We start from the raw sequence: 26687 nt of genomic DNA, 5'->3' as shown, positions 1-26687 counted from the left end.
ACCTTGCTTAGAACAGGTGCATCCCACTTTAATGTTTGAGACCATCTGTAACATTAACTGGGTCTTTTTTCCTAGAAGCAAAGGCAGACAAAGTTTGTGAGAGTGTGAAGGGTTAACTGAAAGACCCATACCCTAAAAAAAAAAATAATTCCTCAGCCTAGAAATTTTTCTGTTATTGGAGCTAAAATTAATGTCACTTGAAAAAGGAGATTAGAGGGAAGTATTTTTCCCCATTTTGGTATTACTTTTTGCATTCAGTAATGCTTTGCATAGAATTCAGTTATCTTATTAGGGGTCATCTTAGCCCCTGCACAGTTATCTTTTATTTGTGCATGGGTTTTTTTGGTTGGGGCATTTTGATGACTGAGTAAACAGCAGGAAAATATGCCTTGAAAGACATACCATAGATATGTGGATTGAGGGTTGTGAATAGGAAGGCTGAAACTCCTGCAGTAGATTTTTAAGCTTCTTATTTTTCAGGTTAATGGTGTTTTCCCAGACCTTTTAAGATCTTGTTTCATTAAATCAGGCATGGAAGAGCAAAAAACTGAAAAATATTGCAAGACATTAAAGTTTTATTTTCATTCTGAATTCCTGCAGATCTACCTATGCATGTTCCCTATCATCTTGCTTCAGTTACAGCTTTTTTATGTAAAGTGTAAATTTTATGTAAGGAATGTAAAGAATTTTTGTTATTTTTTGTAAGAAGTACAAAGACCCTTCTCCTCCTCACCCCTCTCTTCCCAGAGGAGCGAGGTCCATGGGGACCCGGTGCTCCCGGTTCATTCTGCTCCAAAGGGGCTGAGATTTGCCAGCCCGAGGTGCGTGGTGCTGCTCAGGGAAGCAGCCTAACAGGGCACCACCAAACTCAGGTTTCATGCTCAGAGCATTTAAAACTAAAGCTTTCTCCCTGAAGCCAATGATTGTAAACAAGCACTCGATGTTTAGCATATATGTTAAGAGCTGTCATAATCCTGGCTTCGTTTGTCCTATTGTCTCCTTATTCCTTTATACAATTGACTACACTTTTTTCACAGACATTAGGAGAATGTCCCATAGCACTGAGAGAGCTGTAAGTGTCAAAATTCATTTCACCCAGACCATTTCTTGCCGTATGCTTCAGAACCCCCCGGAGTCTCTCCATCCCTTCCCTTTTGTATGGCCCAGTGTGCCAAAGGCACAATTTCACCAGCAGTATTTCCATCCTCCTGACTGACAATACGATACCTGGATGCATTTTGGTTACTGATGAGCTACTGCCTCCCGTTTTGATGGCCTGTCCCTAATGACACTTCACTATCTGTTCAGTGAGAGCATTTCCACACAATGCCTACCTGGCAGCTAGATAAAAATGACAGAATATATATTTTTTTTTTCCAAGTGATGACATCTGGCTTGTTAGCTGACTTGGCTCCCGTCTGCGTTACAGACTCTGTTGCTAATGACTGTGCAGCCATCCCAGAGAGCTGTTCTGGGTCAAACATTTATGGATCAGATGGGCTGATTCACCCTTCTGCAGAAAGGGGTTTTTTTTTGTCTTTTGTTTCTGCTTTTTACTGATCGTTACATTTGGCAAGCATAAAAGAGAATTTCACCATGGAACTGTAAATCTTTTCACCTCCGAGACTGCTGTCTAGTGTTTTATTGCCTGAATACTGTCTCAAGACAACAAAGCTGCAGCAAACAATAAGACCTACCTGGCTAAATAGTGTAATACTGCCAGCCTGCCTGTTCTTGAGCTATCTGTGGGGTTATATTATGAATGAGACTGATGAGTATATTCTGGCTTTTCCTAGTCCTTATGGATATACAAAACATCTCAGTTAGGAGATACCAATTTTGATAACAGAACTGGACTGCGTTTGGTTTTAGAATCAGAAGAGGATCGTGACATTGTGTATGGTAGCGGTGCGTGAGGAAAATTGGAGTCCTGTCTGCGTCGTACTGACTCTGGCTGTAGTCCTGTGGCTTGTCTGTGGTTTTGCTGATGTCGCTACAAATTAGGACCAAATCCCCTAAAGCGAGAAGAGTTATCCCTGTGGGGAGTTATTTGAGTTACAAATCAAGCCTTGTTTCTTCACACAGAGAGACAAATTTACCTCAAAAATAAGTATTTAAAATAAAGAAGTTACCTACAAACAGTAGAATTAATGAAGCCCAGTTCCCTTTAGATTTGTATTCTTTTTTCGTCCAAAACCTCTGCTTGGCAATGACCCCATCTCTCCCGATGCACTCCATGAGGACACCCCCAGCACAAGGGACAAGCAGTTGCTTCCCAAAAGCATCACATCAGCACGTACTCTAATAGTTATAACACAACAGGCAGGCACCATCCTAAGTCAAAAAACAGCTAGGAAACAAGAAGGAGAATGACATCGCCAGTTTTCAGCATGTAAAAGCTCAGAGCGGGGATGAGTCCGGGTTCCCTGTTCTGTTCACACGCTGTTTCAGGTGTGTGATGCAGACAACCTGTGAAGAAGGCGTAGATGAGGGGGAAATGGCGTTCTCAGTCATCTCAGTGGACTTTACATTAGTTATGACCAGATAAGACTGAAATGAATGTCAGAGATGTGCAGTGAAATTCAGTGAGTGAGCAGCAGGACGTTAATTAAAACAAATTGCTGTTATATAGCACAGTAGTACACATCTAAGAGGAAATGTAAACTATTCCGATACCACAAAGTCACAACTAAAAATATCAGTTCAGCAAGGGTACCGGGGCATCACTGTAGATTGGAAAAAAATTGACAATATTTTGGAGCACAAGGATGGGATAATTATTAATTCAAATGTGGCTCGATAGTGATGTTCCAGGCTTAGCCAAACTTCTGTCAATAAAAACAGCGACACAGTCTCAAAGAGATGCTGCAGCTTTAGAAGGGTTGCAGAAAACAGTTATGGGAAAAATCAAGGACATGGAAAAGCTTTCATGCAGAGAGACAGATAAAAAGGTTGCCATGGTTTACCATAGAAAGGAGGAGAAGAAGGTAGGGAAGTGATAAAAGCACTGACTACAGGGAAGGTTGCGAGAAAGGCAGATCAGGAATATTTTTTCCCCGTCTCATGACGTGAGAACAAGAGGATGTTCAATGAAATCAAAATGTATAGGTTCAAAATGGAAGGGACTACTTCACAAAATGTCCCATGAGCTCTTTTCACTGAAATTTGTTTACATCAAGAATTTAAGGACCAAAAAGGGATTTGTGGTTTAGTGAGGATTTAATAATTTTATTAAAACTCTAATATTGTATTTTAAATCTTAAACCAGTTTCCAGTTACAAGATGCCGAGGTCAGATCTGATGTAAGGAGCACATTTGCCTGCTTTGGAGTTTTTGCACCTTTGTGTGAAAGAGGGAACTACTAAAATCTTGCTACTCAGTCCGACAATACATTTATTAGGCACAGGATCAATAAACCACATCACCTTCTTCTGTCTTGGGTCCTCCACTGTTTACTATGGCAATGCTTGATTTCCCTGGGAACACTACCTGATCAATAAGCCTGGAATAATGACCTAACTGAAAATGCCACATTAGTTAAGAAAGAAGAGTTATCCTGACTGATCTTGTGCTATCAGAAGATAATTACACTTCTCTTCTACCCTGATTTTTTTAACAGGCTAGTTCAATTTTATGTACAAATTGGAAGCAAGGCTATTGGTAACTCCTGCAACAGACCAAGAGCCAGAAATGAAGGTAAAGCCTCTTTTCCTTATAATAAGCTTTTTGTATTTTGGGTCTTCTACAGTGTTTTTGCCTTTTACTGCCTTTACAAAATCAAAAAGATTGTTTTGTTTTTAACATAAATCTGTTATCTCTTCAGTTTTCATAAATGGTGCAGAAAACTATTTACTTTTGTTCCACATTTGTATTCATACTTATTTCCACCAAACCTGATGGTGATCTATGAATAGGAGTAAATTTGTTGGAGCCGCGATGGTTTAAGACAACGTTTACAAGAAGAGGTGTAATAGCTTTTATTAGAGTACTTGATAGTGTTGGGAAACTGGTAAATTTACAAGTACAGAGGACTTTCTTCAGGTCTGAAATAAAAGGAATAAAATTCAAGTTCAGGATAAAGTGAGCAACCTCCGTTTCTGACCTGAAGTAGAGTTGTGTGCCTGAAAACTTGTTCAGCTTCCCAACTGCACCAGTGGGTCTAACTAAAGATTGCCTTCCAACCCAAGCTCATGCATGATTTACCTGAAATACAAAATAATAAAGCTGCATCTTCACATATATTTAGTCTAAACAAATTAATTGCTCCCAGCTGCCTTCTCTCTTATTTTAGCCCCATGCTTAGAGTTATTGGGGCAGGGGGCTGATATTTGTGTCTGGGAAGGATTGGCAGAGTTTTGGGAGCAGAATCCCCGTGTAAAGTGGTCTAATTGCATGAAGACAGATCGCTGACATCTGGTAGATGAGAAAACCTCATTTTCCTCTCAGTATAAATCATTTAACATCAGTGGACTGTTTCCTGCTGTATGGCATTTGCATTGATACTGACTCAGAACTGTCATCTCTCAGCACAGATTACACTGAGGGTTTGATTCTCCTCTCATTTGCACCAGTATAAGACACAAGAAAATCCATTATCTTTGAACATACTCCAGTATAAGAGAGTTTTAAGAGAAGAAATACACCTAAGTGCTTCTTTCTTCTGTTATCCCCTGTGATGAGCTCATAAGTGACTTCATGATTCTGCTGTCCTGGCATTTGCCATACTGTGTGTAAGATATGAAGACTGTTTTAAATTATCAAGTATTATGATAATTAGTTTTTAAGGATGCTGTGAGCTTGCATAGGTAGCATGAGCATTGTGAACTACCCATACTGGGAGCCCAGCTATCAGAATTGCAACTTAGTGCCCCACACAAACAGCACAGATATCCAATATGAAATAAATACTGACTGTACTAAGAAAGTCACGTTATTCCTATGGTTTCTGTGGTACAATCATTAGTTTCACTGAGGTTGTAAAAGAGTTGATTCTTTGAGTCTGGTGAAGACAAGCAAGATAACGTGTGGCAGCTGGTGAGCCCAGGTCAACCTTTGCAGCAGAACTTTGTCCACAAAATGTTCCTAGACCAGGAGACGCTAAAAGGGTAGGGGAGGTGCCAAAAGTGACGTTCACTGGACAGGGGTTGGCAGCTCCTGAGTACAGGCTGAAGAGTTGCCCCCCTTTGTTCTGTACAGTCAGACTAACTGCCTTTCTTAATTTTAAATACAGGGCTTGTCGTTCAATACACAAATGATAACGGGATCACCTGGCATTTGCTGCGCGAGCTGGACTTCATGTCGTACCTGGAACCCCAGGTTGTTTCAATAGACTTACCTCGGGAGGCCAAAACCCCCGCCACCGCTTTCCGCTGGTGGCAGCCACAACACGGTAAGCAACACCATCCTAAAAATTCATTAAGCAGCTTTCCACAACCCACATGTCAATGCTTCTCAGTATGGACGTGTTCTGCAGAAACCTCAGCTTACCAAAAATACAGTATGGTGAACAGTTTGGGTGCTGTAAGAGCATTAGGCTTTCCTCAGTCACTCTGCAGACATGATTTTCTTTTATAGCACCAAGCAGAATAGTGGGCTTAAGAGTAAAATTGTTTAAGAACTAAGTTTGAACCAAAGATGCTGAGAGATAACAGAGGGGAGGGGAAAAGAATATTACACAGAAAAGCCTAAATAAGATTAGAGGATTTACCTGAGTATAGAGTGACCTGGGATGCAAAATGGCTTACACATTTTGTCTCACTTTTTCTCTGTTTTGGAAGAGGAGGCATAACTTGGTTTTGAATCTGCCTACCTGGTGGCTCTCAGTATCTCCACACTCCAAAGCAGGACGCCCATCCCCTGCCATTTCTGGTGTCCCAGCTTCCCTTCCTTCTGCTGCACCTCCAAAGCCCACTCAGCCACTTCCTATATCCTCAGTTGAAAGTAAAGCCCTGGTGCTGACTGATACCTACAGCCACTGTGAGAGCTCCCACCTTGCGCAGAGGCACGTTACCACTATTAGGAGTGTCCTGGTTAAGTGTCTCGCCTTTGTACAAGGCAGCAGCTCCTGGATCCCTGCGGGAATATAAGGTGATATTCAGAAATATAGCAAAGTACATTTTAACAGCAATTCCCTGGGGAGAAAAGCATACAGCTTACATTCAGGTAATTATGGTATGCAGCTTCTTGGATATCATTTATCATTTTGATGGCTGTTTTTTATTCATGCATTTTCTTACAATGTATGTGGTGGAGTTAATTGTCCTCACTAGGCAAGAGAGTAGCCAAGGCAAGAGGGACGTGATTTAGGTAAGAAGCCAGTTCATTTGGGGAAAATGCTGAGCAGCAACTGGTGCACCACAGACCATCGTTCTGCCATGATCCTCTGCACTGGTGAGTGGTGCGATGTCAGACCTGTTGCTCCCTACCTGTGTCCTGCCCGTGGCCACTTGCTCTGGGGGCACCTGGATGACATCTGTCCCTGCTGGGAGCAGTCACTCTAAGACCACCTGATGGCAGTCCTGTAGGTCCCAGTAAGAGGGAGAGTTTATGACTGGAGGTTGAAATACCACCTTCCATACCAGCGTCCATAGGTGACAACCACTCCTTATTACAGATATTAACTCCTTCATAGATTGTCCTCTGCCATAACTCAGTTCAGAGTGGCCCTATCAGCCATGACCCACGTTCCTCATAGTGGTAAGACAAAAGTCCTGGCATATCGCTGCGAGCTCACAATTTATTGTCAAGACTTTCCTTCTTCTGTGAGGGTCGCGATTGTACAGTAAGACTATTTTCAGCATGGCAGTAGAAAGGTGATTTGAAATGAAGGGCTGGAGGTGATCGTGAACTGAGATGCCTGTAAGCTGGAGAGCAAGAGAAGAGAGGTTTCCAGCAAAGAAAAGGTGAAGAGCACTTCTATAAGTATCATCTATATCAAGAGCCTTCAGCATTTTCCTTTGTGTACTATCCTCTTCCATACAAAAGGTACTTTGGGAACTAGACAGAAGGCTTTCCAATGTAGTGTGGGGAATGGCAGGGAGGTTGTGACCCATAAAGTGAAAATCCCCAATCTAGGAGCTTAGGGAGTGTCTCATTCAAACACAGGGAGAGCATCTGAGGGTGAAGGCACTGAAGCTTGAGAAATTAAGAGGGAAATACCTGTGTTTGTCTGAAATAGAAACACACTCTAGAGTCCAAGTTTGTCCTTGAGCAATGTTTTAGTTTTGTTTAACAGTGCTCAGTCTACGTGACTGCGCACTGCTCACTGGGTGAACGCAGGATGTGGGCATAAAAAATAACTAACAGGGACTCCACTAACCTGCATGTTCTGCTTTTTATAGGGAAGCATTCGGCTCAGTGGGCTTTGGACGATGTCCTTATAGGGATGAATGACAGCTCTCAGACTGGCTTCCAGGATAAATTTGATGGAACTGTGGATTTACAAGCAAGCTGGTACAGAATACAAGGAGGTCAAGTAGACATCGACTGCCTGTCTATGGATACAGCTCTGATGTTCAGTGAAAACATTGGTATGTGTCACCAAATATTGCTGCATTTGTATGTGCCTATTTTATAAATTATTTATGGGTCAAGTTTTTACAAGATGGGAGGTATACACAAATTCAAGTATATAGTAATCTGCAGGGAAGAGAAAGCTGAAAAAAAGGTGAAAATACAGATACCAGATTTGAATGAAAGCATATGCATAAAGTATACTTTGTTGTTGTTGTTTTTCTCTCTTTTCTTAGGAAAACCTCGTTATGCAGAGACTTGGGATTTCCATGTATCAGCATCCACTTTCTTGCAATTTGAGCTGAGCATGGGTTGCAGCAAGCCGTACAGCAATTCCCATAGCATTCACCTGCAGTTTTCTTTAAACAATGGGAGGGACTGGCACCTGGTGACAGAGGAGTGTGTCCCTCCCACCATCGGCTGTCAGCACTACACCGAGAGCTCCATCTACACTTCAGAAAGATTCCAAAACTGGAAGAGAATTACAGTCTACCTCCCACCCTCAACCAAGTGAGCGCTGCTCTTCTGGCTGTTTGGCACGATACAGATTTTGCTGATCTAATTTGAGCAAACATCCCCCAGCTTGGGAATTTTCTGCATGTCTTTTAAATTATTAAATGCGTGTTGTCACGCCATCGGAATTTTAACTTTCTCTTAAAAATATTTCGTCAGATATAATGTGAACTGCAGGAACTGAAGGAAGTAACAACTTTGGATGAGTGAATTCTTAAGTCTTGCCTACAATCTATGACAGCAAGAACGGGAATGTTAAACCAACCTTTTCTAACATTTACCCAATAAAAAGCAATAACTAATGCACTTTCCCATGTTTTCATATATAAGTATTTTCTGTCATTGCCCATAAGTTATAATGTTATTTGTCATCCAAGATTTAGGCATGTTAATTATGACATTCAGTAAGTCAAAACTCATGTTACTGGATGTGCCACCTCCACTCTTTTGACCGGGAGGAGAGTTCTGCCTGCCTCCTAGTGATATCACGTGGTTGTAAATGGATGTGGCAGATATGCTGGCATCTGTCTCTCTGATTAAAGTCATGCTCTAGTTTAGAAATAACAGATGCCAATGATACTGCTTACCATTATTCTGAATAGTTCTGTAATTCATCGAAGCACCCTACGCATTGCCTCTGTGAATTTCATCACCCAGAAAATATGGTGGTAAAAATGGGCACACAGTAAATGAACTGGGACTGGGGTTCACATCTTGGTTTCTAATTCCATAGTTCACTCCAGAGGACCATGCATGTTCTTCCAAAGAGTTGTCTTCACAAAAATAATGATATCCTGATCCTCTCAAAGTCAGAGGACAATTCTCTGCGTTGTTCTAGGATCAGCTTCACAGCACATTTCCTGCCTGAACAAATCCAGGATCATCTAACCTGTAGCATCTTGACAGTTGTTTTTTTTTCCCCAAATATTTTCCTCATCTGAGAATAACAAGGCAGTCAGCAATAACAGCAAATAAATGTGTATGCATGTGCATGTTTGTACATATATAGTCATACATTCTTATACATATATATACCCTATATGTAATCGTTTTTTCTTTACACAACACTTAGTATAAATGGACTTTCATTACTTCTTAGTTTACTGAAGCAATTATATTGTTTTAACTCTGCTAGCAACACGTGGAGCTGTTCAGTGCTAATGTAGCTAATGGTTCCTGCTCAACCACTTTGCTGACCAGCAAGAGTCACAGAAATGTTGACTTTCTCAGTTTTCACTTTGGGCATCTTCCTTTAGAGTCTGCTGGAATTTTGCCTGTAAACTAACATAAGAAATTGAAACTCCCAGTTTCAACTGGAATATGAGTCTTTTCCAAATACAGAGTCGTGCTTCTTAATATGCTTTTGTTCTCTTGAAGTCTATGGGATTTTTTTATTATTTAGCACTTTGTGGAGTGGACATTTTGAAGCCTGAAATACATTCACTCTGTTTTTTCTAGCTCTCCCAGAACACGGTTCAGATGGATTCAGTACAACTATGCTTCTGGTGTTGATTCTTGGGCTATTGATAATGTGGTCCTGGCTACAGGGTGCCCCTGGATGTGCTCAGGCCACGGCATCTGTGATGGAAGTCGTTGTGTGTAAGTAGCAACCTGCTTAAGCTGCTTCATAGAAAGGATGTTGTGGTTTATCTAGGCCAGATGGGTAACACCTTTTCCTCCCAATTTGTTGCTAGGTGTGACAGAGGCTTTGGTGGTCCGTACTGCGTCCCTGTCATTCCTCTGCCGTCTGTCCTGAAGGATGATTTCAATGGTAACTTGCATCCAGACCTTTGGCCTGAGGTCTACGGTGCTGAGAGGGGAAACCTGAATGGTGACACCATCAAGTCTGGAACAGCTCTCATTTTTAAAGGGGTCAGAGATTACTTACATTGAAAAAATGAATAAAAATCAGTAGAATTAAAAACAGAAAGTAATTTTTCTGTTGTTTCCCTCCATATGTTATCTGTCCAAGTCTTTAGGCTAGAATTTGACGTTTTCATTTTTCTTGTATTTTCCTGCCTTAAATATGCACCATGTTTGTCACAGTTGTTTTTTATGAACAAATGGATTTTGTCTGTTTGTTGGCTGTTACTTTCATTTGTGGTATAAATTCCTCCTTAACCACCAAAGGAAAAGAATGAAACTCTGCGGCTGAGATTCTTGAGGCCAAGTGAGTGACTTGGAAATACAGTACACATTACAATCAATGGGGTTTGTGTCTTGAAATCCCTTGATTGGCTTTTGAGTATTTTGAATAATACAGATTAGTCAGCACTGTAGTCTGTGTAATCAATGTTTATGTAGTTAGCCTATGTTTTACTTAATTCTATCATTTGGAAGTTTTCTAGCTCTTTAAGGATTTTTTTTGTTAATTAGAGGTTAAAAAGACCAGGAAATATCATATTTTCTGAACTTCTCAGTTCTTCAACAAAACACATAAATAGAAATACTTCTGTTCACATAAGCACATAGATTTTAGGTTCACACATGAGTCTTCATTTGACACTGTGAATTCAGGTGCCCTGGAAAAGCAAAGTTTAATAACTTTGGGTGTAGAAATGAATTCTTTAGAAATAGCTCTTTGCAAAACCTTGGCTCCGGTTCAACCTCTTTAGATCATCTAAATTACAAATCACAGGACGTGAATTGTCTCAAATTTGGATCGGTTGTTTCTGCAAGTTGTTCCCTTGAGGGAATGGGTCTGAGAAAGAGGGAAGCTCTGTGAGGTGGAGTTTGCCAGATCTCTGCAGAACAGGGACCGGCTCTGGCCCCAGGATCCACACAACATTGGGTTCATCTATAGAGATGGACAGGACCTGAGGGGCCGCTATGAGGTTTCCTGTCTGCTCCCTTTCCATACTGCTCTAAGTCAAGAGGTTGCCCCAGAAGAGAATATTTTTACAAAATACTTTTTGAGGCACAGAAAAAAGCTCCTAGAGAGGAGTCTTCCTGCCTGAAATTAGGGTGCTTGGCTACTATACAATTTGCTCAAGAAACGGGTATACTACCTTGGACTCAATGTCTGAGTAAGTAGGCTACAGTGCTTGCAGATCAGATCACATCCCAGTGGTTCAGAGCATGAACTGAATGAGCTGTACCTGTGTCTGCACCTGATCATGTAGCTGTCCTCTGGTGGTGTCACACCCCCATATCTAGCCCTTTCCATTACTATGGCTCACTTTGCCAAGGCTATCGCTATCCCCATTTTCTGCCTGGGATAATGTGTGGGACAGAGAACTACCTCTTTCTCTGCCACCAGCAGTCAATAAGAGACAACATCCAGACAATGCAGAGCATCTTAGGTAATGAGAACTGAGCTTCACACTATGTATTCTGTATTTGCAGGAAGGACTGAGAATGCTTGTTTCAAGAGATCTAGATTGCACTAATACCGTGTACATCCAGTTTTCATTTAAATTTATTGCCAAAGGTAAGATCATTGTTTATTTCCTATCACTTCTCTAGCTTTATTCATGCATAGTAGCATCACAGAAAAGAATATGGATTTACATTTTCAACTTCAGTGTACGTGATCATCAGTTTATGGTAGATAATATGGGAACTTGTCTGAGGTTCTGCATCATCCCTACCTTGCTACCAGCCTACATGGCCGTCTGTGCAGTAAAAGAGTAAACTGTGGTGGTATCAAAACCCGCAAAGCTAGTACAATCTTTGAGACAAGAGAGATAAAATAGCTCCAGATTTTTAGAGATTTTGCCATATGTTGGGGAAAATGAATTTGTCAGTTTTTAAAGTCGTAAAATGCTGCCTATAGTAGATTACTTAAGGGGCAGATAAGGAACTACAGAGTTTTTAATTTTCAAGTTTCAGTCCACTGCATTAAAAGCTCTTAACATTTAGCTTCCTAGTAGGTATCAGAGAGGTGACTAAAACCCCATAATTCTATTTAATTGTGCATGAATAGTCAGACTTTGCAAGCCAAGTTTACAAGTTGGTGTTAACAAGCTTGAGACAGTTTCTCTACTATGACCATGTTCAAGCCAATGATTCAGTCTTACCCTGCTCCAAGCCCCTGCCATCTCTGGCCTTGCAAAATAATTTTATCCCAGTCAGGAGTGACACAGTGGAGAACCACTAAGCTGGTTGAGCATTTGAGTCACTCTCATGCAGTCTCAGAAGTTTTTCCCAGCATTGCTTGTAGAACCAGCGCTTCAAGGCTGAACTCTCAACATGCAAAAACCCCTCTCCCTTTGGTGGAAGACGTTCATAGCTTCTGCAGGAAGCTCAGCCCTCTGAGACTGGACTCACCATTTGCCAAAGGACAGCATGAAAATAGTTTTGATAAATAAACATCTTAGCCAAATCTCTGTATGGGCAAGTAAAAGTGCAGCTCTTTCTGAATTAACTTTGATTCCCTTTAATAGGTGCTTAATCATATATATTTGGCTATTTATTACTATTGTTTAAGTACTTTATGGAAAAGAGAGAAAAAACAAAAAAAGCAAAATCTTTGTGAAGACTTCTTTTACAAAACTATGCCTTGGAAATATTTCTACATATGATCCTTGCCAAAATATTAAAAAATATGAGTAAAAATATCATTCTGAAAGGCAGGAATAGCCAAAGGCTCAAGGCTGGATTTTGATACTTGACCTACAAGAGGTAAAGCAGTGAAACTCCAGGAGAAATCTTTTCTCCTGAAACCTATATGTCTTGCTAGCCTTGGGCCTGGATCCAGGACTTACTCGAACAAGCTCCCTAATGCCGAATGCAAACTAATATAGCTGGGCAAATCTCAGCTGTAAGTGTTAAGAGCAGTGTGTTGTTTACTGTTAATTTCCACAGATAAGCTGAAATCAGCTCCTGACTGCAAATGTCTCCTCCCTGCTCTGTTCTACATGTGGTGGTTGAAGACAGACTTCGTGCTGGAGCAGAGTGGGGCAGGAGCGTGCACAGCAGGTGCCTTGGCTTCAGCCAATTTGGTTAATTTAAGAGCGGAACATGGGAGAAACTTGCACAGTAAGGCACAGTGAGGCAAGGATTAAGAAACTGTCCCTTAGCCCTTTTCTGCTGCTAGTTCCTGCCCTCATACTGAGTTTTTGCGGAACTGCCATCACTGTTCCTGCATGATGAGGCCAGTAGAAAGCATAAATTTGAGTGAGAACCCAACTCAGAGATATCATCACTCAGATGCTGATGTTTCTGGTCAGCAAGTCAGGCAGAGGCCAAACATACACAGGGGACTGAGCTTGTGCAGGGTAACCAGCACCAAGTGCAAGTGCTGGGCTCCAATCAGCATATGTTAATACACAGGGCTGTATAGAGCCTTTATTGGCTTTTTAAAGCTTTAAGTAAAAAAAGGAAGAACTGGTAGTCAGAAAATGTGAATTTTACTCTCAGTTCCACTACTGATTTTTAGTCCTAGCTTAAAGCACAGAATATTGCTTTGTTGTTGTTATTAAAACACACTAATAAAGATTTTCAGTGCTTTACATCAATTGTACGATTTCTGGGCATGAATATGCTCGTATCAGTGTCTGCAGTCAGAGCCATGGACTATAAATTTGTGAGGATAAGGACTGTGTCTTTATCTGTGGGTGCTACAGATGGTGATGATAATGTCTGGTACCTGGGAACAACAAGCAAATAAATACTGAATTACTGAAAAATGTCTGTGGTAGAAGGAGCTGGTTTGTTCTAATCTAAAAAATTATAACACTCCGATAGCTTCTCATCTAAGTAAATTAACTGTGACCGTACATATAATGAACAACAATGTAAATTTAGCCCCTACTTCATTAGCGTTTTGCAGACAGACAAGCAAGGGAAAGCACAGGAAGATGTATATGTCTAATACACATATAACCTCTCAACAGCTTAAGTTGTTGTTAAAGCAAGCCCATACTCTGTAACAGATGTCAAAGTAACCTAACTGTATTTACATTTGAAAAAGTGTTTTTGAGCTAGTGCTTTTTAAAACCGGATTATAATGAATGTAAATGCATGTCCTCTCTGCTCCAGGCACCCCCGAGAGGTCTCATTCCATCCTGCTGCAATATTCTGTCAATGGTGGCATCACTTGGCACCTGATAGATGAGTTTTACTTCACGCAGACTACAGATGTCCTCTTTATTAACGTTCCTCTGCCCTACGCAGCCCAAAACAACGCGACGCGGTTCAGGCTCTGGCAGCCTTACAACAACGGTAAGGAAGAGACACCCATGGGACTCCAGGTCCACATTTCCACAGCTCAGCACCTGTAAGAGGCTAGATTTTTGAACGCAACAATAATAGAAACTCTTAAATCATGTTTTCTTATATTTGAACTCCTTCAATTAAAATTATTGCAAGGTTACGTTTACTGTTCTTATAAAGCTGCTGTATGCTTTAAAGTGAAAGTACCTTAACCTAATACCCCTTGACTGTGTGCAGAAGTCCATCAGCTTTGGTCCTGGAGGGACTGGGAGATCAAGCGACACTGATTAAGTTAACTTCACTCAGGTTCTTCTCATTATTTTTAATGGACCTGATTCTCGTTTACACTGAGGCCCCATTAGAATGCTCCAATTATAGAAAAGTGTCCCAAGTGTAGATGGGAACTGGGCCTACCTTGCTCAGAATTAACTAGTCATTAAAAACCCATTTAGAAAGACTATGTAGTGAGCAGTTAATCTTTTGATTAAATTGTAAGGGACTGTAGCAAACCACAAGAGGAACGCAGCTCATTCCTCCTATTACAGGAGATGTACCAGCTGAAGAAAGCTCTCCTCTGCTTTCAGTTACTCTGAGCATATCTCTTGCAGGAGCTGACATTAAGGGCTCTAAAGAATTCCAGCAATCATTTAGACACAGTGATACAGCAAAAATTTATTCCACGCAGGCAAGTGCCTAGCGCACCTCTAATAAAAAAGCAAATTCAAGAATCTGGTCCTAAGAATCCAGTTCCAGTTCATTCTTCTGGTGGGTCCTGCCTAAAATATTTAACTAAACTTTTCTTGCAGACATTGTCCTTAAGTAGGAATTTCATTTAAAAGAAGCCATTTAACTTTCTCTGATCAACACAAAAGCTTTTAGATAGATTAAAAAAAACAGTTACACAAGAGATCTGGCAATCTAATCCTTCCTCCACAGTTTGAAAGCACCAATTTTGCGACACATTTGAATTCATAATCCATTGGAGAGGAGGTCACTTAGAGTTTCCCTCTCCCTCAAAGAGCTCTTGCCAGACAAACACAGGCTGCTGAGTGCAAGGAAGAAGGTGCAGAATGAAATAATCCTTTTAGGCTGCTTGGGCTCTACAGCAACTGCTCATTTAGATGATTCTTAATTAAAGAAGATGTTGATGCTAGAGTTTCAAAGTAAATGTGATTTAAACAGAAGATACTTGTTCAACACAGGTTTTTCACTCTTCAGTTTGCTGTGACTTCTGTAAATTTTAGAGGAATAAAAGTTAATTCTGTAGGGTCAGACTGCAGAGCAGTATGGGGACTGTTTTAATGGAAAATGAAAATAGTGAAGCCACTCCTTTAGCACCCTCTTCTCAATGTAATCCATAAATACTGGCTACTATTCTGCTCTCTACTAATAGCTGTATTAGGTCTTAATAGGAATGTTCCCCTTTTCTTTATAGGCAAAAAAGAAGAAATCTGGATTATTGATGACTTCATTATTGATGGAAATAACCTAAAGAATCCCATGATCCTTTTGGATACGTTTGACTTTGGTCCCAAAGAGGACAACTGGTTTTTCTATCCTGGTGGAAACATTGGGCTTTATTGCCCATATTCATCTAAGGGAGCCCCGTAAGCATCTCTCAGCAATACATTAGAAAAAAGTGACTGTGTAATAAACTGAGTCTAAAGTACCCCTTTACTTTTTTTACAGGGAAGAAGATTCGGCTATGGTATTTGTTTCAAATGAAGTTGGAGAACACTCCATTACAACAAGGGACCTGAGTGTAAATGAAAACACTATAATCCAATTTGAGGTACTTGTCCTCAGAAAGTTACTTTATTTTTTGCTTAGAGAGTTCTGTTTTTTCAGATTCTGCTCTTTGGTGTATTCGCCCAGCTGTTATGATTGCCAAGCAGAGAAGTCTGTCTAATTTCCCCTGTAATTGCTTTGATATTACTTTCTCCCATGTGGGTGTATCATGAAGATTTTAACACACAGATAAGGGAAATTTCTGCTTCAAAGTCTTCTATTTTCTTGCCTAAATTACTACTTTGTCCATGCATATGTACTTGCACTGCTAGCATTAAAGTCCATGTCCTACGAGTTGGAGAGTCGCCACTGGCAGACAAGATGATAAGCACCAAAATATAATGAAGGTCTAGATTGCCACTTCACAACCTGCTCAGAATAAGTGTGGAGCATTTCCACAAGCTGACACAGTGGAGAGCTACAACTTCATCTGTGACAACAGAGATTAATTTTTCCTGCATGCTGTCTTAACTGCCCTGTTGTACTTTCTCAGAGAGCCAAGGCTCTGCTATCCTTTTGCTTCTGCCTGTGCTTTCATAAAGGCTCTAGTGGAAGCTGTTCTTTGCCCATGATGGCCTGAATTCATCCCATCTTAGGGAGTTATCTAAAGCTCATAAATAAGGAGCATATTTTTTTGTGCTTCTCATATAGTCAGTGAAAACAGGCACCCCAATGGCAACATATAGTCTAAACTAAACAGTGTTTCTGGTTTATCTGAAAATCTAAACTGTGCATTGGCTAGGGCAGCTATTGATGGGAGTAACCATTTAGCCTAGTATGTATTAGTTTAGAGGGAACATTATATGGTCATTAAGAAACAGTAAAAGAATCTTTCCTGTAAATTGTCATGCGACAATTACCAGGCTGCTTTTAATAAAGATATAGCATGCTGTAGCATTAAACAGCAAATAATACAGGTTTATAAAAAAATTACTCAAATGATACTAAGGGTTTTCCAAGAAAACTAGGTTTAGCTGTGTACTCATGCATGCTTCAGTTTGTCATGCAACTCCTTCATAAATTATTGAATACAAACCATTTTCTGTTTTAAAATATAGATTACAGCCTGTAGAACAAAAATGTTTGAGGTCACTAAGATATTCATAAGTCTTCAGAGCATTAACCTCATAAAATCTACATGCTTACTTCCATATGTGGTAAGAACATTGTTTTCAGCTCACGTTTTTGAGGATATTAGTATAAATGAAGAAGTTATGCATAATGCAGTAGAGTTTCTCTCTGTGTCTCAAGAGTCAAAAACTATATTGGGTCAGGCATCTCTCTAAGCTTCCAGATGAGTAGACAGCCCTTCTAGTCAAATGTAGGTTGATGGGACTCATGTGCAATGAAGAGCGATGAAGGAAATTTGACGTGGGATACACTTTCAACATTCATGCACAGTTCTAAGTATTACTGGGTCTTAGAAATAGATTTTCATTACAGAGTAGTATGTTGGAAAGACACTTATTTTCCACTACGAAGTTATGTAAAAAACCCAAAATGTTTCATAGTTTCAATACAGGCTTTGTATTTCATCAGCAACGCATTTTCATTTATTGCATGGTAAGTATAGTACATCTTGTTTTATATGACAGAGCCATCCTCTAATTCCTCTTCTTTTATATACGCAATTTGAAACTAGAAGAACATCTTAATATGAGTGTGAAGGAAAAGCAGACTAATTTTCACTGGGGGCATGCAAAAAATATGTCTTAAGAGGTCTCAGATTCTGTACAAAACATCATTTTATATTTTTTTCAGTAGTAGAACTGCTGTTCATGTAGGTTTTCTGCCTTCTACTGTTCTCTACATCAGGAATCTTGTAAGAACACCTTGAGAAGTTTGACACTGCCAAACTATGTTTTGGTGTGACATTGAATCTAAATTCAATCCAGCTATGATACTCTTTTAATGCTGTCTCCTAGGGCTTTGCCACTATATGTGAGCAAATGGGTAGTGAGTATGAAAGCTGAAGAACATATTGATGTGATACAGCACACACCCTGTGGCTTAAGCTTTCTTCCTTTTGGGAAGTGTAACATAAAAGAGGACCACAGTGCAGCTCAGCAATTTAACAAAAAGTTTGCACATTTTCTTTTAATATTTCTGGTTTTAAAAATGCACATTTTTTTGGTGCTGTGATTACTTCAGTCCCTGCTAGAGAACTGCAAGAACTGATGCATTTGCTCCAGCAATGTTAGCAGCTCTCCTTTGGGATTTTGTCTAATTAACTTTATGGTTTTCTCTTACTAGAAGTAGTTGGGGATTTCATATGACATTCATTTTATGATAAACCAGAGTGCGATATGCCCATGGACAGGTAGGGCAATGTGCACGGGTTCATGTTCATGTGCATGTCCTGAGTGCATCATCCCAGTTGTTAAATGAGTTCCCAAATCACCATTTTCCTGGGCTAAATAAATACTGTACCAAACAGGAGAGGCTGACTAAGATGAAGAGTCATTAGGTGTCCTGCAGCCTGCCCTTTGTCATCTTCTGCATGTCATGTCTTGGTCCCCAGATCAATGTCGGCTGCACCACTGATAGCTCCTCTACTGACCCGGTAAAGCTGGAGTTCTCACGTGATCTGGGGGCGACCTGGCACCTGCTGCTCCCCTTGTGCTACAGCAGCAGCAGTCACCTCAGCTCCCTGTGCTCCACCGAGCATCACCCAAGTAGCACTTACTACGCGGGCACCACCCAGGGCTGGAGAAGGGAGGTCATTCACTTCGGAAAACTGCACCTCTGTGGGTAAGTGTCCAGCTCCTATTCCTGCCCAGCTGCTTGTTGGTTTGATTTATTTGTTTTCCACCCAAAATGTTCTTTCAGCACAAGAGTGGCCTGTAAGAACTGCGGCACTAGAGCAGACCAGATGACTAGTTTTTCTTTGCTTTTTGTCCTGAATGTCAGTTAGTGTTCAGATGATTCCCAAAAATATGTTGTGCCTAATGCTAATGTAGAATAACCACAAATAATTTCCTTTTTATCCATCTATCTAATCGGTGACATTTTTATGAAAGTGGGTTGCATAGTAAAATTAATGCAAAACTGACTCCAAAGCTCCTTCAATGCTCTTTACTGCAGTGCATTAGCCATTTGAATTCATCAAGGATATTCTTGCATGAAATTTGAGATTCATTAGAAAATGCAGTAAAATGTGAGCTAGTATAAACTTAGTTCTGCTTCAGTGTAAGGAAATGGACTGATCTAAATACTCAAGGTCTCTTGTAGCTACAAAGTTCTCCCATTCTAAGAAATTAACTGCTGCAGTCACTCAAAAACTTAAAGTTTGTGGAACAAACCAGGTTGGATGATAACAGATACATAGCACAGAAAAACAGTACATGCTAGCAGGCATAATAATACGTAACTTTTCAAAGTATAAAACAGTACCATTTACTTTTTCAGGGAAAACTGTCTTCTAGCATCAACTCAGTTTATGTAAAAGATCACATCATTAAGGATTAAACTGTAGCATGTATGAATGAAAATGAGCTATGCAACTATGACACTTTATGAGTCTATGCCACTATGAGACTGAGTATTTATGAAACCACTGCATGCAATGGGCCCTCCACTAAATAAGTGGCCCCATATGTGCCTCTAAAAGTATGAAAAGACCTATATAAGAGATGAGAACCAAGTTTGGAAAGCCTGGATATTTAGTAATTGAAGAAAATGTTTAAATTTTAAACTTGATTTTTCTGGTTTATGACAGTTAACATTTCAAGCATGGAACAGGTAACCATCTCCTGCAGCAGCTCATTTGTCTTTCTGTTTTTGCCCAAAAGAATTATTTGACCCTTTACCCAACTATCAATGCATCCCTCCAAATGAAAATTTTGACTATGCAGACTCCTAATTCATTTAAACCTTCCAGTTATTTCGATTTAGTCCTCCGTTCCTGAGTGTTTCTGTCCCATTTGCCTGCTTTCCCTCCTATTCGTTCCCCAACACGCCAGGCCAGATGCCAATTGCTTATAGCCAGCAAAACTCAGCACTGCAGAGCAGCTTCCATGGACCATTCAGTGCCATGAAGTTCTTGGGCTAGAGGGCTGAAGGAGGATTTTCTCCACCAGAATCCACTAGAATAACAAGAAAAAAAACTCCAAACCTGACTCCTTGTGTAATTCTAAAAAAACCCTAGCCTTTTCATCCCCAAAGTGTCAAGTGATTACATTTAAATGAAGATGAAGACATTTTTAGTTATTTCCACTATGTATGTTATTTTGGAAATTAATATATGCTCTCAGCATATAGCTGTAACTACAAATTAGTATTCCAGTTATGTCCTGAAGGAAAAGCCCAGGGCCTGTTGAGTCGGTGAAGAAACACCTACCAACTTCAGCAAGACCGGTATTTCACTCTGCTTCAGACACAAGTCGTGCTTCATCCACGCCTGAGAGAAGGAGCTGACGTGCCTCAGGGGTGGAACGAATCCCACCTGTGGGGCTCCTCTGAAGAGGAGCTTACAACACCTCCAGCCTCACACTTGTGTCCTTCACCTCAGGGCACACTAAAATCCATGTTTTTGACTTCCAGCAGGACTCTGGTTCTTAGGCATCTTTCTTGAAACTGTTAGTAGCGTCCCCACCCATCACCTATCCCTTATCACCTGAATCCCCTCATAAAAATTCCTTTTTAGCAAATGGAGACAAAAAAGCTTTTCAGCTGCCTGTGCTATTGATTCACCTGTCTAACAAGACACAATAAACATGCAATGCAATTAAGTGCTTTCCCCTTCTCACTCTTCTGGTTTCCTTCCTCTTTTAAAACGTTTTCTCACTGGGTTATAAAATTAGTCTCTGAAGTGTTTCTCCCCCGCTTGGTTTGTTTTCCCTCCTTCCCCAGTCAGTTCCTCTTTACATGTAGCATTGATGAGGGTAGCACTTATGAAGCGAATTAAAAATGACAGGACAGCACCCAAAGGAGCATATAGTTTAAATTAACAACTTGCAATATCAGTCTGGTTTAAGATTAAGCCACCTGAAAGCAAGCTGAATACCTGGTGACATAGTGGATGATGTTTTCTTTCCGTGCAACTGAGGGTGAGATCTTACCACCCCAGTTCCACAGGTGGTCTCCCTGGGGGCAGGGTGGCAACCTGAAGTAGGATTTCACTCTCCAGGAGAGGGTGAAAGTGGCCCAGTCTGACCCAGACACTGTACGCCAAAGCAGAAGGAAATCCATCAGACCACAGCCATTCATCCTCCCCCCAAATGATGGGGAGAAGAGTGGTTAGATTTCAATTCCCATTTTCAAGTCCTTCATTCAGTTTTGGTATTGCAGCTAATGAATAATGTTATTTTTATTTCTGTCAGTACTTGGGTTGAATGTCAGGATAAAGATGCATGAGGTACTGAAGGAATTAGATATAGCAGCTAGTTTCTAGAATTAAGCTATTTATCAAGCCGATTCCAACAAAAACAATACTATATATATGCATAGTATGGTATATATATATGAAATACAAAAAAGATGGAACTATTATTTAAAGTAAGTACACTTTACACCTTTTTCAGGTTGGCAAGGTTCAGATGGTACCAAGGATTTTACCCTGCTGGATCCCAGCCAGTGACTTGGGCCATTGACAACGTGTACATCGGCCCGCAGTGCGAGGAGATGTGCAATGGGCACGGCAGCTGTATCAATGGCACAAAGTGCATCTGCGACCCCGGGTACTCTGGACCAACCTGCAAAATAAGTACCAAGAACTCTGACTTCCTTAAGGATGATTTTGAAGGTATCCTCTTTTTTTGGTCTGAATTCTGCCTGTCCATCTTAGTGGAACCCAGGGCTCGAGGGATGAAACAGCAAATTCTTCCTCACCTCTACAGCTTCTGAATTTAATTTATGCTGTGGGTCTACTCCCACGAACCAAATAGTTTAGATGTCATTCTCAAGCACGGTTTGTCAATATCTGATGGCCATCATTTGCCTGGTTTGGAATGTCTGACTCTTTGTGAAGTTGTTAATGCTGGAATACAAAATCTTCACCAAAATAGAATTTCCTGAAACTGCATGTAGAAAATAATTTTAGAAGAAAATGATGGTTTGATAGTAGTTTGACTTCAGCACAGACAGAAAGCATGCAAGTGAGGCAAACAACAGAGGGATTTAAGGTTGTGTCATTTCTCACTACAAGGGAAATCTTAGTGGCCTTAATACGGCAAATATCATTTCAGAGCAGACCGTGTGTCTCAGCGGTGAGGGCCACCGCTCGGCAGGCATGGCAGACCCCAAGCGAGCGATACCAGGAGGGAACTCAAAGCCTCATGCGTGCCTGGGTGCACGCAGTGTCCATGCACACAGCTCTAAAACCACCTTGAGGTTTCCCCTGCTAGCAAGCATGGCAAGAAGAGCACGTTTTGAATAAAGCAGCACCTGTGAAACAAACTCATCTCTTCAGAGGTGCTGCTGTTCGTTTTAAATTTTGCCAGCCTTTGCTTGCATGCACTCAAAGTTTCTTTATAGACCTGGGTACTTTGTTGTTATCTTAAGAAAAATGAAGAAAAGTGGAAAATCCTGGGAATAACTGGGGACTAAGATCCCAACTTTCATACTTATGGGTTTATTTTGTTTTGATTCGTGACAGTTTTCTAGAAAACATTGCATCGGAAACACTGAATATTTGTTCACTCTGCATGTAATGTTTAATTTAGCTTTCATCCTCTGGAAAAAGTACTCTTGGAGTAGGAGCACTTCAGAGTGAATCATAAATATGTATTTACTGTGTATTCAGGTCAGCTGGAGTCTGATAGATTCCTGCTTGTGAGTGGTGGAAAGCCATCAAGGAAATGTGGTATCATGTCTGGAGGAAACAACCTTTTCTTTAATGAAGAAGGCTTACGTATGCTGATGACTCGAGACCTAGATTTGTCACAAGCCAGGTAACACAGTTTTAAAGTTCTTTCAGGATTCTACTGAAGAAATAATATACTGAAGACTAATACATATGTGATACTTCATGGTAAAGGCAAGCTGATACATTCTGTGGTGCTTACTCTAGCAAATATTCCATTTTAACCACTGTTACTCTTTTAAATTAAATTTAACTTGAACTTTAATGGGATTAACCACTGAAATGTTACTTTTTTCCTTGAATAGGAACTCCAGGATCTGATGTCACACCTTCAGTAGTTGATGCAAGTTTTTATTTCTTAAATGCATAATGTGAGAAATCGATTGCACGTCACATATTCTGCTTGTCTTACACACTGGTGTGTTATGAGCCATTGCTGAAATAGGAGTATCTGCTGCCAGTATAACTCTTACATTCATCGTCTCATAATTCTTTCATTTCTGAAGCTTACTTTCTTCTTATTGTACACATTTCTTTCCAGTAATTCACTGAGAAATTCCCACCAAGCTGTCACCAGCTACACTGAGCACAGCAACTGAAAAACAAATATTTTTAGTGTACTTAGAGATTATGTTGTATGGCCTGCGGAGGAGATATTTGATGAGTGAGACATACTAAGCAAGGCACATTAAAAAAATTTACACTAATATAAATTAAACCACATCCTAATCGCGTGCATGCTAACAAATCAGCATTGTTTTCTAATTTATTCAGTATCTCAGCTTATATACTTATTTTATTACTTTGGAGAGATTGCATTTTCTCTGAGACTTTTCTCCACTGGTCTCTTGTAAACGCCCTGCTCCTCTCTAATGTTCTGTGGGAAACACTTTAATAGGCACTTTATCTCTTTTTGATTTGTCTTCATTAGCATTGACTCTTTAAATAATGGTTTAATTGCAGAGCCTCATGGTCAATAAAGATGCCTCATTTCTAACCATTGTATTTGTTAGATAAGCAATTATTTAACCCTCAGTGAGGTGTAATATTAGAGGTTCTTGTACTGAATTTGTGAGATTACTCACAGCAAACTTTTTTCAGAACTTGGTAAACACAAACATCAATACTCTGCACTAATTTGATTTCCTAGACTGTTCTGAAATTAAAAGATTGCTTAACAAAAGATGCAAGAGATCTCGTAAGTTGCTCCATTAGACTAAATGACATCTTTTCCTTATTGCTCATGTTCAAAGAACCATCATTTATCTCTTCTCTGTGACAGTCTGTAGCTGGATTTGCATATATTGACCTCCAGGTGTTACATGGAGATAAGTGACTTCTGTCTTTGTAAAAGAAAAACAAAGCAGTACATTTAATTTCTTGTATATGCTTATGAAAAGTAACAGTTATCAACAAATAACTGTATGCTTTCTTCTGAACAGCAAGGTAGACTGCAGAGGCGTTGCTGGGGACTGCTCTTTAGCAACCTAAAATAATTGCAGTGGGATTTTCTTAATTTCCAGGCTGACTCTATCGGCCACCTGCAAAGTACAACAGATCTGGGGAGAGGTTTCAATTTATGCCAGGAATGATGATAACTAGCATTTTTAATAGACCTTTTAAAGGGTACTACACTCACTAGTCACATTAAAACCTCCCCCTTTCTTCTGACACCCCTGAAGTACACAGGCGAGCAGTGGTGTCGGTGCTGCAAGCCACGCTCAGCACCTGGGGATTGTGAGTAGACTCTGCAATCCACTATCCACTCCCATCACATCTATATTTTAAAGAATTTAACACAGGGGACAGTGTATCACCATCATGGTGGTACCAGTAGCTGAAACTGCACAGCATAAAATATCAGTAGGGGCAGCATATTTGAACTTTTGCATCTGATCAAATCTTTTTGATTCTGAATTACTAGACAACTATCCACACATTTTAGCGTTACTAGATCTACAAGGAAACTTTGTTTTTCCATTTCAAAATAGGCAGAGCCTTTGCAAAATATCTGCAGGATGAGAAGAGAGGTATTTAAAATGACTTGACTTTTTAATCTGCTACATGTTATGTTACCTATATTTGAGTGGGTTATTACTATATTTGTAAAAATTCAGATAAAAGAATAGCGATCCACAGAGAGTAGATTCAACAGAGAGAAGGTCACCTGGGCTTATTTCCTTTGAATTATGCGGTGAATGTCGGAGTAAATCTGAGGAGGCACAAAGACTTGCCAGCGGTGAATCCAATCTATTACAGTTGATATGTTGATCCATGAGGGTCCCCAGTGCTCCTTTACAGCACACGCAATATGTTATGTCTGGGACGTGGAGGTGGGTATAATCTATAGCGAAAGAAGATATATATAGTAGCAAGAGGAACTGTGAGTCGCAGCGAGGACTAGAATTAATTGACTTGCAGGTCTGGTGTTTTATTGAAGCTTTGTCTGCCCAGCACCTCTGCAGCCTCCACTCCCAGCGGATCTACCTGCAGATCAAACCAGAGCAAGACTTTTGATGCAAAACTTCTTTTGCGCCATTTCATTTAACTGTGAGCCAGGCAGCACTAATGAAATAATAATTAGAACAGATACGACACTCTAAAGCTGCGCAAAAGCTGTGCAAACATGAATTAATACTTGTAATATCCCTGTAAGTCCCATAGGTAAATATCATTACAGCAGCGGTTCCTTCCACTCCAAGTCCCTAGTAGAGCTCTTTATGAACATCAGCTAGCAGGAAGAATTTTGCCGTTTGATACAAGTCTATTGTGCTGCTTTGGAGAAGCTGATTAAATAGGGGATGAAAGCGCTGCTGTCCCTGGGTGGCTTGGGCTGGCTTCAGGGAAGCCGGCACATTTAAGTGGTGTGATTTAGACAAATTTCCCAGGCTGACTAAATGGATAAAATGATCCCTGAAAGTAAAACATGCTTTGTTCTCCTGTCCAGATTTTCTCTAGTTTATGCCAATGGAAAACCAGGATGCTTATTTTGAATTTAAGCATTTCAGCAAATTCATAGCAAATTATGATCTACTTAGGGCACTGTTGCTTTTCTGCCACTAAAATATCCGCTGATGGGCTACAGGGATAAAAATTTCACCCAGGATTATGTTTCTGATATTTGCAACACCATCTGCTATGCAGACAAAAGCTCCAAACATAAATGACCAGCTTTGTTCAGCCTCTTCTGCCTGGCAAACTATCACACAGGCAAAATGAATTTTTGTCATCCCACCTGTCTGTCTACTTATATTCTGGAGGCTTTGAAAAGGAAATCATAAGATTTCCTAAAGCTGACTCTTACAGCAAGAAATCTCGGGGCTACTCAATAGACAAACTCCAAGTCTCTCTAGTTGCTTATCTAGGATGTTGCAGAAAAGAAATCTTTCCGGTAATTGCTCCCCCTGTTAGATTTGTGCAGTTCTTCATGAGACTGGGATGCGGCAAGGGGGTGCCAGACCCCAGGAGCCAGCCTGTGCTGCTGCAGTATTCACTCAACGGGGGCCTCACGTGGAGCCTTCTCCAGGAGTTCCTCTTCAGTAACTCCAGCAACGTGGGACGATACATCGCCCTGGAAATTCCCTTGAAGGCTCGTTCCAGCTCCACTCGGCTTCGCTGGTGGCAACCATCCGAGAACGGGCATTTCTACAGTCCCTGGGTAATCGACCAGGTAAGAAATCCTCTGTGTTGTTTTTCTTTAATACAACTTTAGACTGTTTTCAGTCTTAATGCTTCCCTTTTGTTGGCATATGTCACTTCACTGAGTCAAGCAAAAATGCTTTGTATAAGGAAATTCCAGAATTGTAATAATCTAGCAAAATAATAGAGCACAATTACTGTTCGCTGATCTTGTGGATATAATGCACCATTTCTATGCAGGGTACTGAACGCCCATTTTGGAGCTAGGAAAGTCCCA

General features: G+C 40.4%; 1 protein-coding gene across 1 annotated transcript in view; it reads left to right on the top strand.

Annotated features, from left to right (window-relative positions):
• The window catches only part of RELN (reelin), a 298352-nt gene that overhangs the window by 235522 nt on the left and 36143 nt on the right, over positions 1 to 26687 (top strand). Inside the window, exons 31-44 of the mRNA XM_087765536.1 lie at positions 3620 to 3696; positions 5231 to 5389; positions 7341 to 7529; positions 7749 to 8022; positions 9484 to 9624; positions 9720 to 9897; positions 11371 to 11455; positions 14008 to 14190; positions 15617 to 15788; positions 15871 to 15973; positions 18491 to 18720; positions 21492 to 21712; positions 22712 to 22859; positions 26183 to 26441. Of these exons, the coding sequence (XP_087621662.1) occupies positions 3620 to 3696; positions 5231 to 5389; positions 7341 to 7529; positions 7749 to 8022; positions 9484 to 9624; positions 9720 to 9897; positions 11371 to 11455; positions 14008 to 14190; positions 15617 to 15788; positions 15871 to 15973; positions 18491 to 18720; positions 21492 to 21712; positions 22712 to 22859; positions 26183 to 26441 (2419 nt within the window). The remainder of the gene's footprint in view (positions 1 to 3619; positions 3697 to 5230; positions 5390 to 7340; positions 7530 to 7748; positions 8023 to 9483; positions 9625 to 9719; positions 9898 to 11370; positions 11456 to 14007; positions 14191 to 15616; positions 15789 to 15870; positions 15974 to 18490; positions 18721 to 21491; positions 21713 to 22711; positions 22860 to 26182; positions 26442 to 26687) is intronic.

Source organism: Nipponia nippon, unplaced genomic scaffold (genome assembly GCF_047370975.1).
Source record: "Nipponia nippon isolate SJK-2023a ecotype South Korea unplaced genomic scaffold, ASM4737097v1 scaffold_3, whole genome shotgun sequence".
NCBI classification, from domain to species: Eukaryota; Metazoa; Chordata; class Aves; order Pelecaniformes; family Threskiornithidae; genus Nipponia; species Nipponia nippon.
This window is presented reverse-complemented; position numbering and strand designations above follow the sequence as displayed.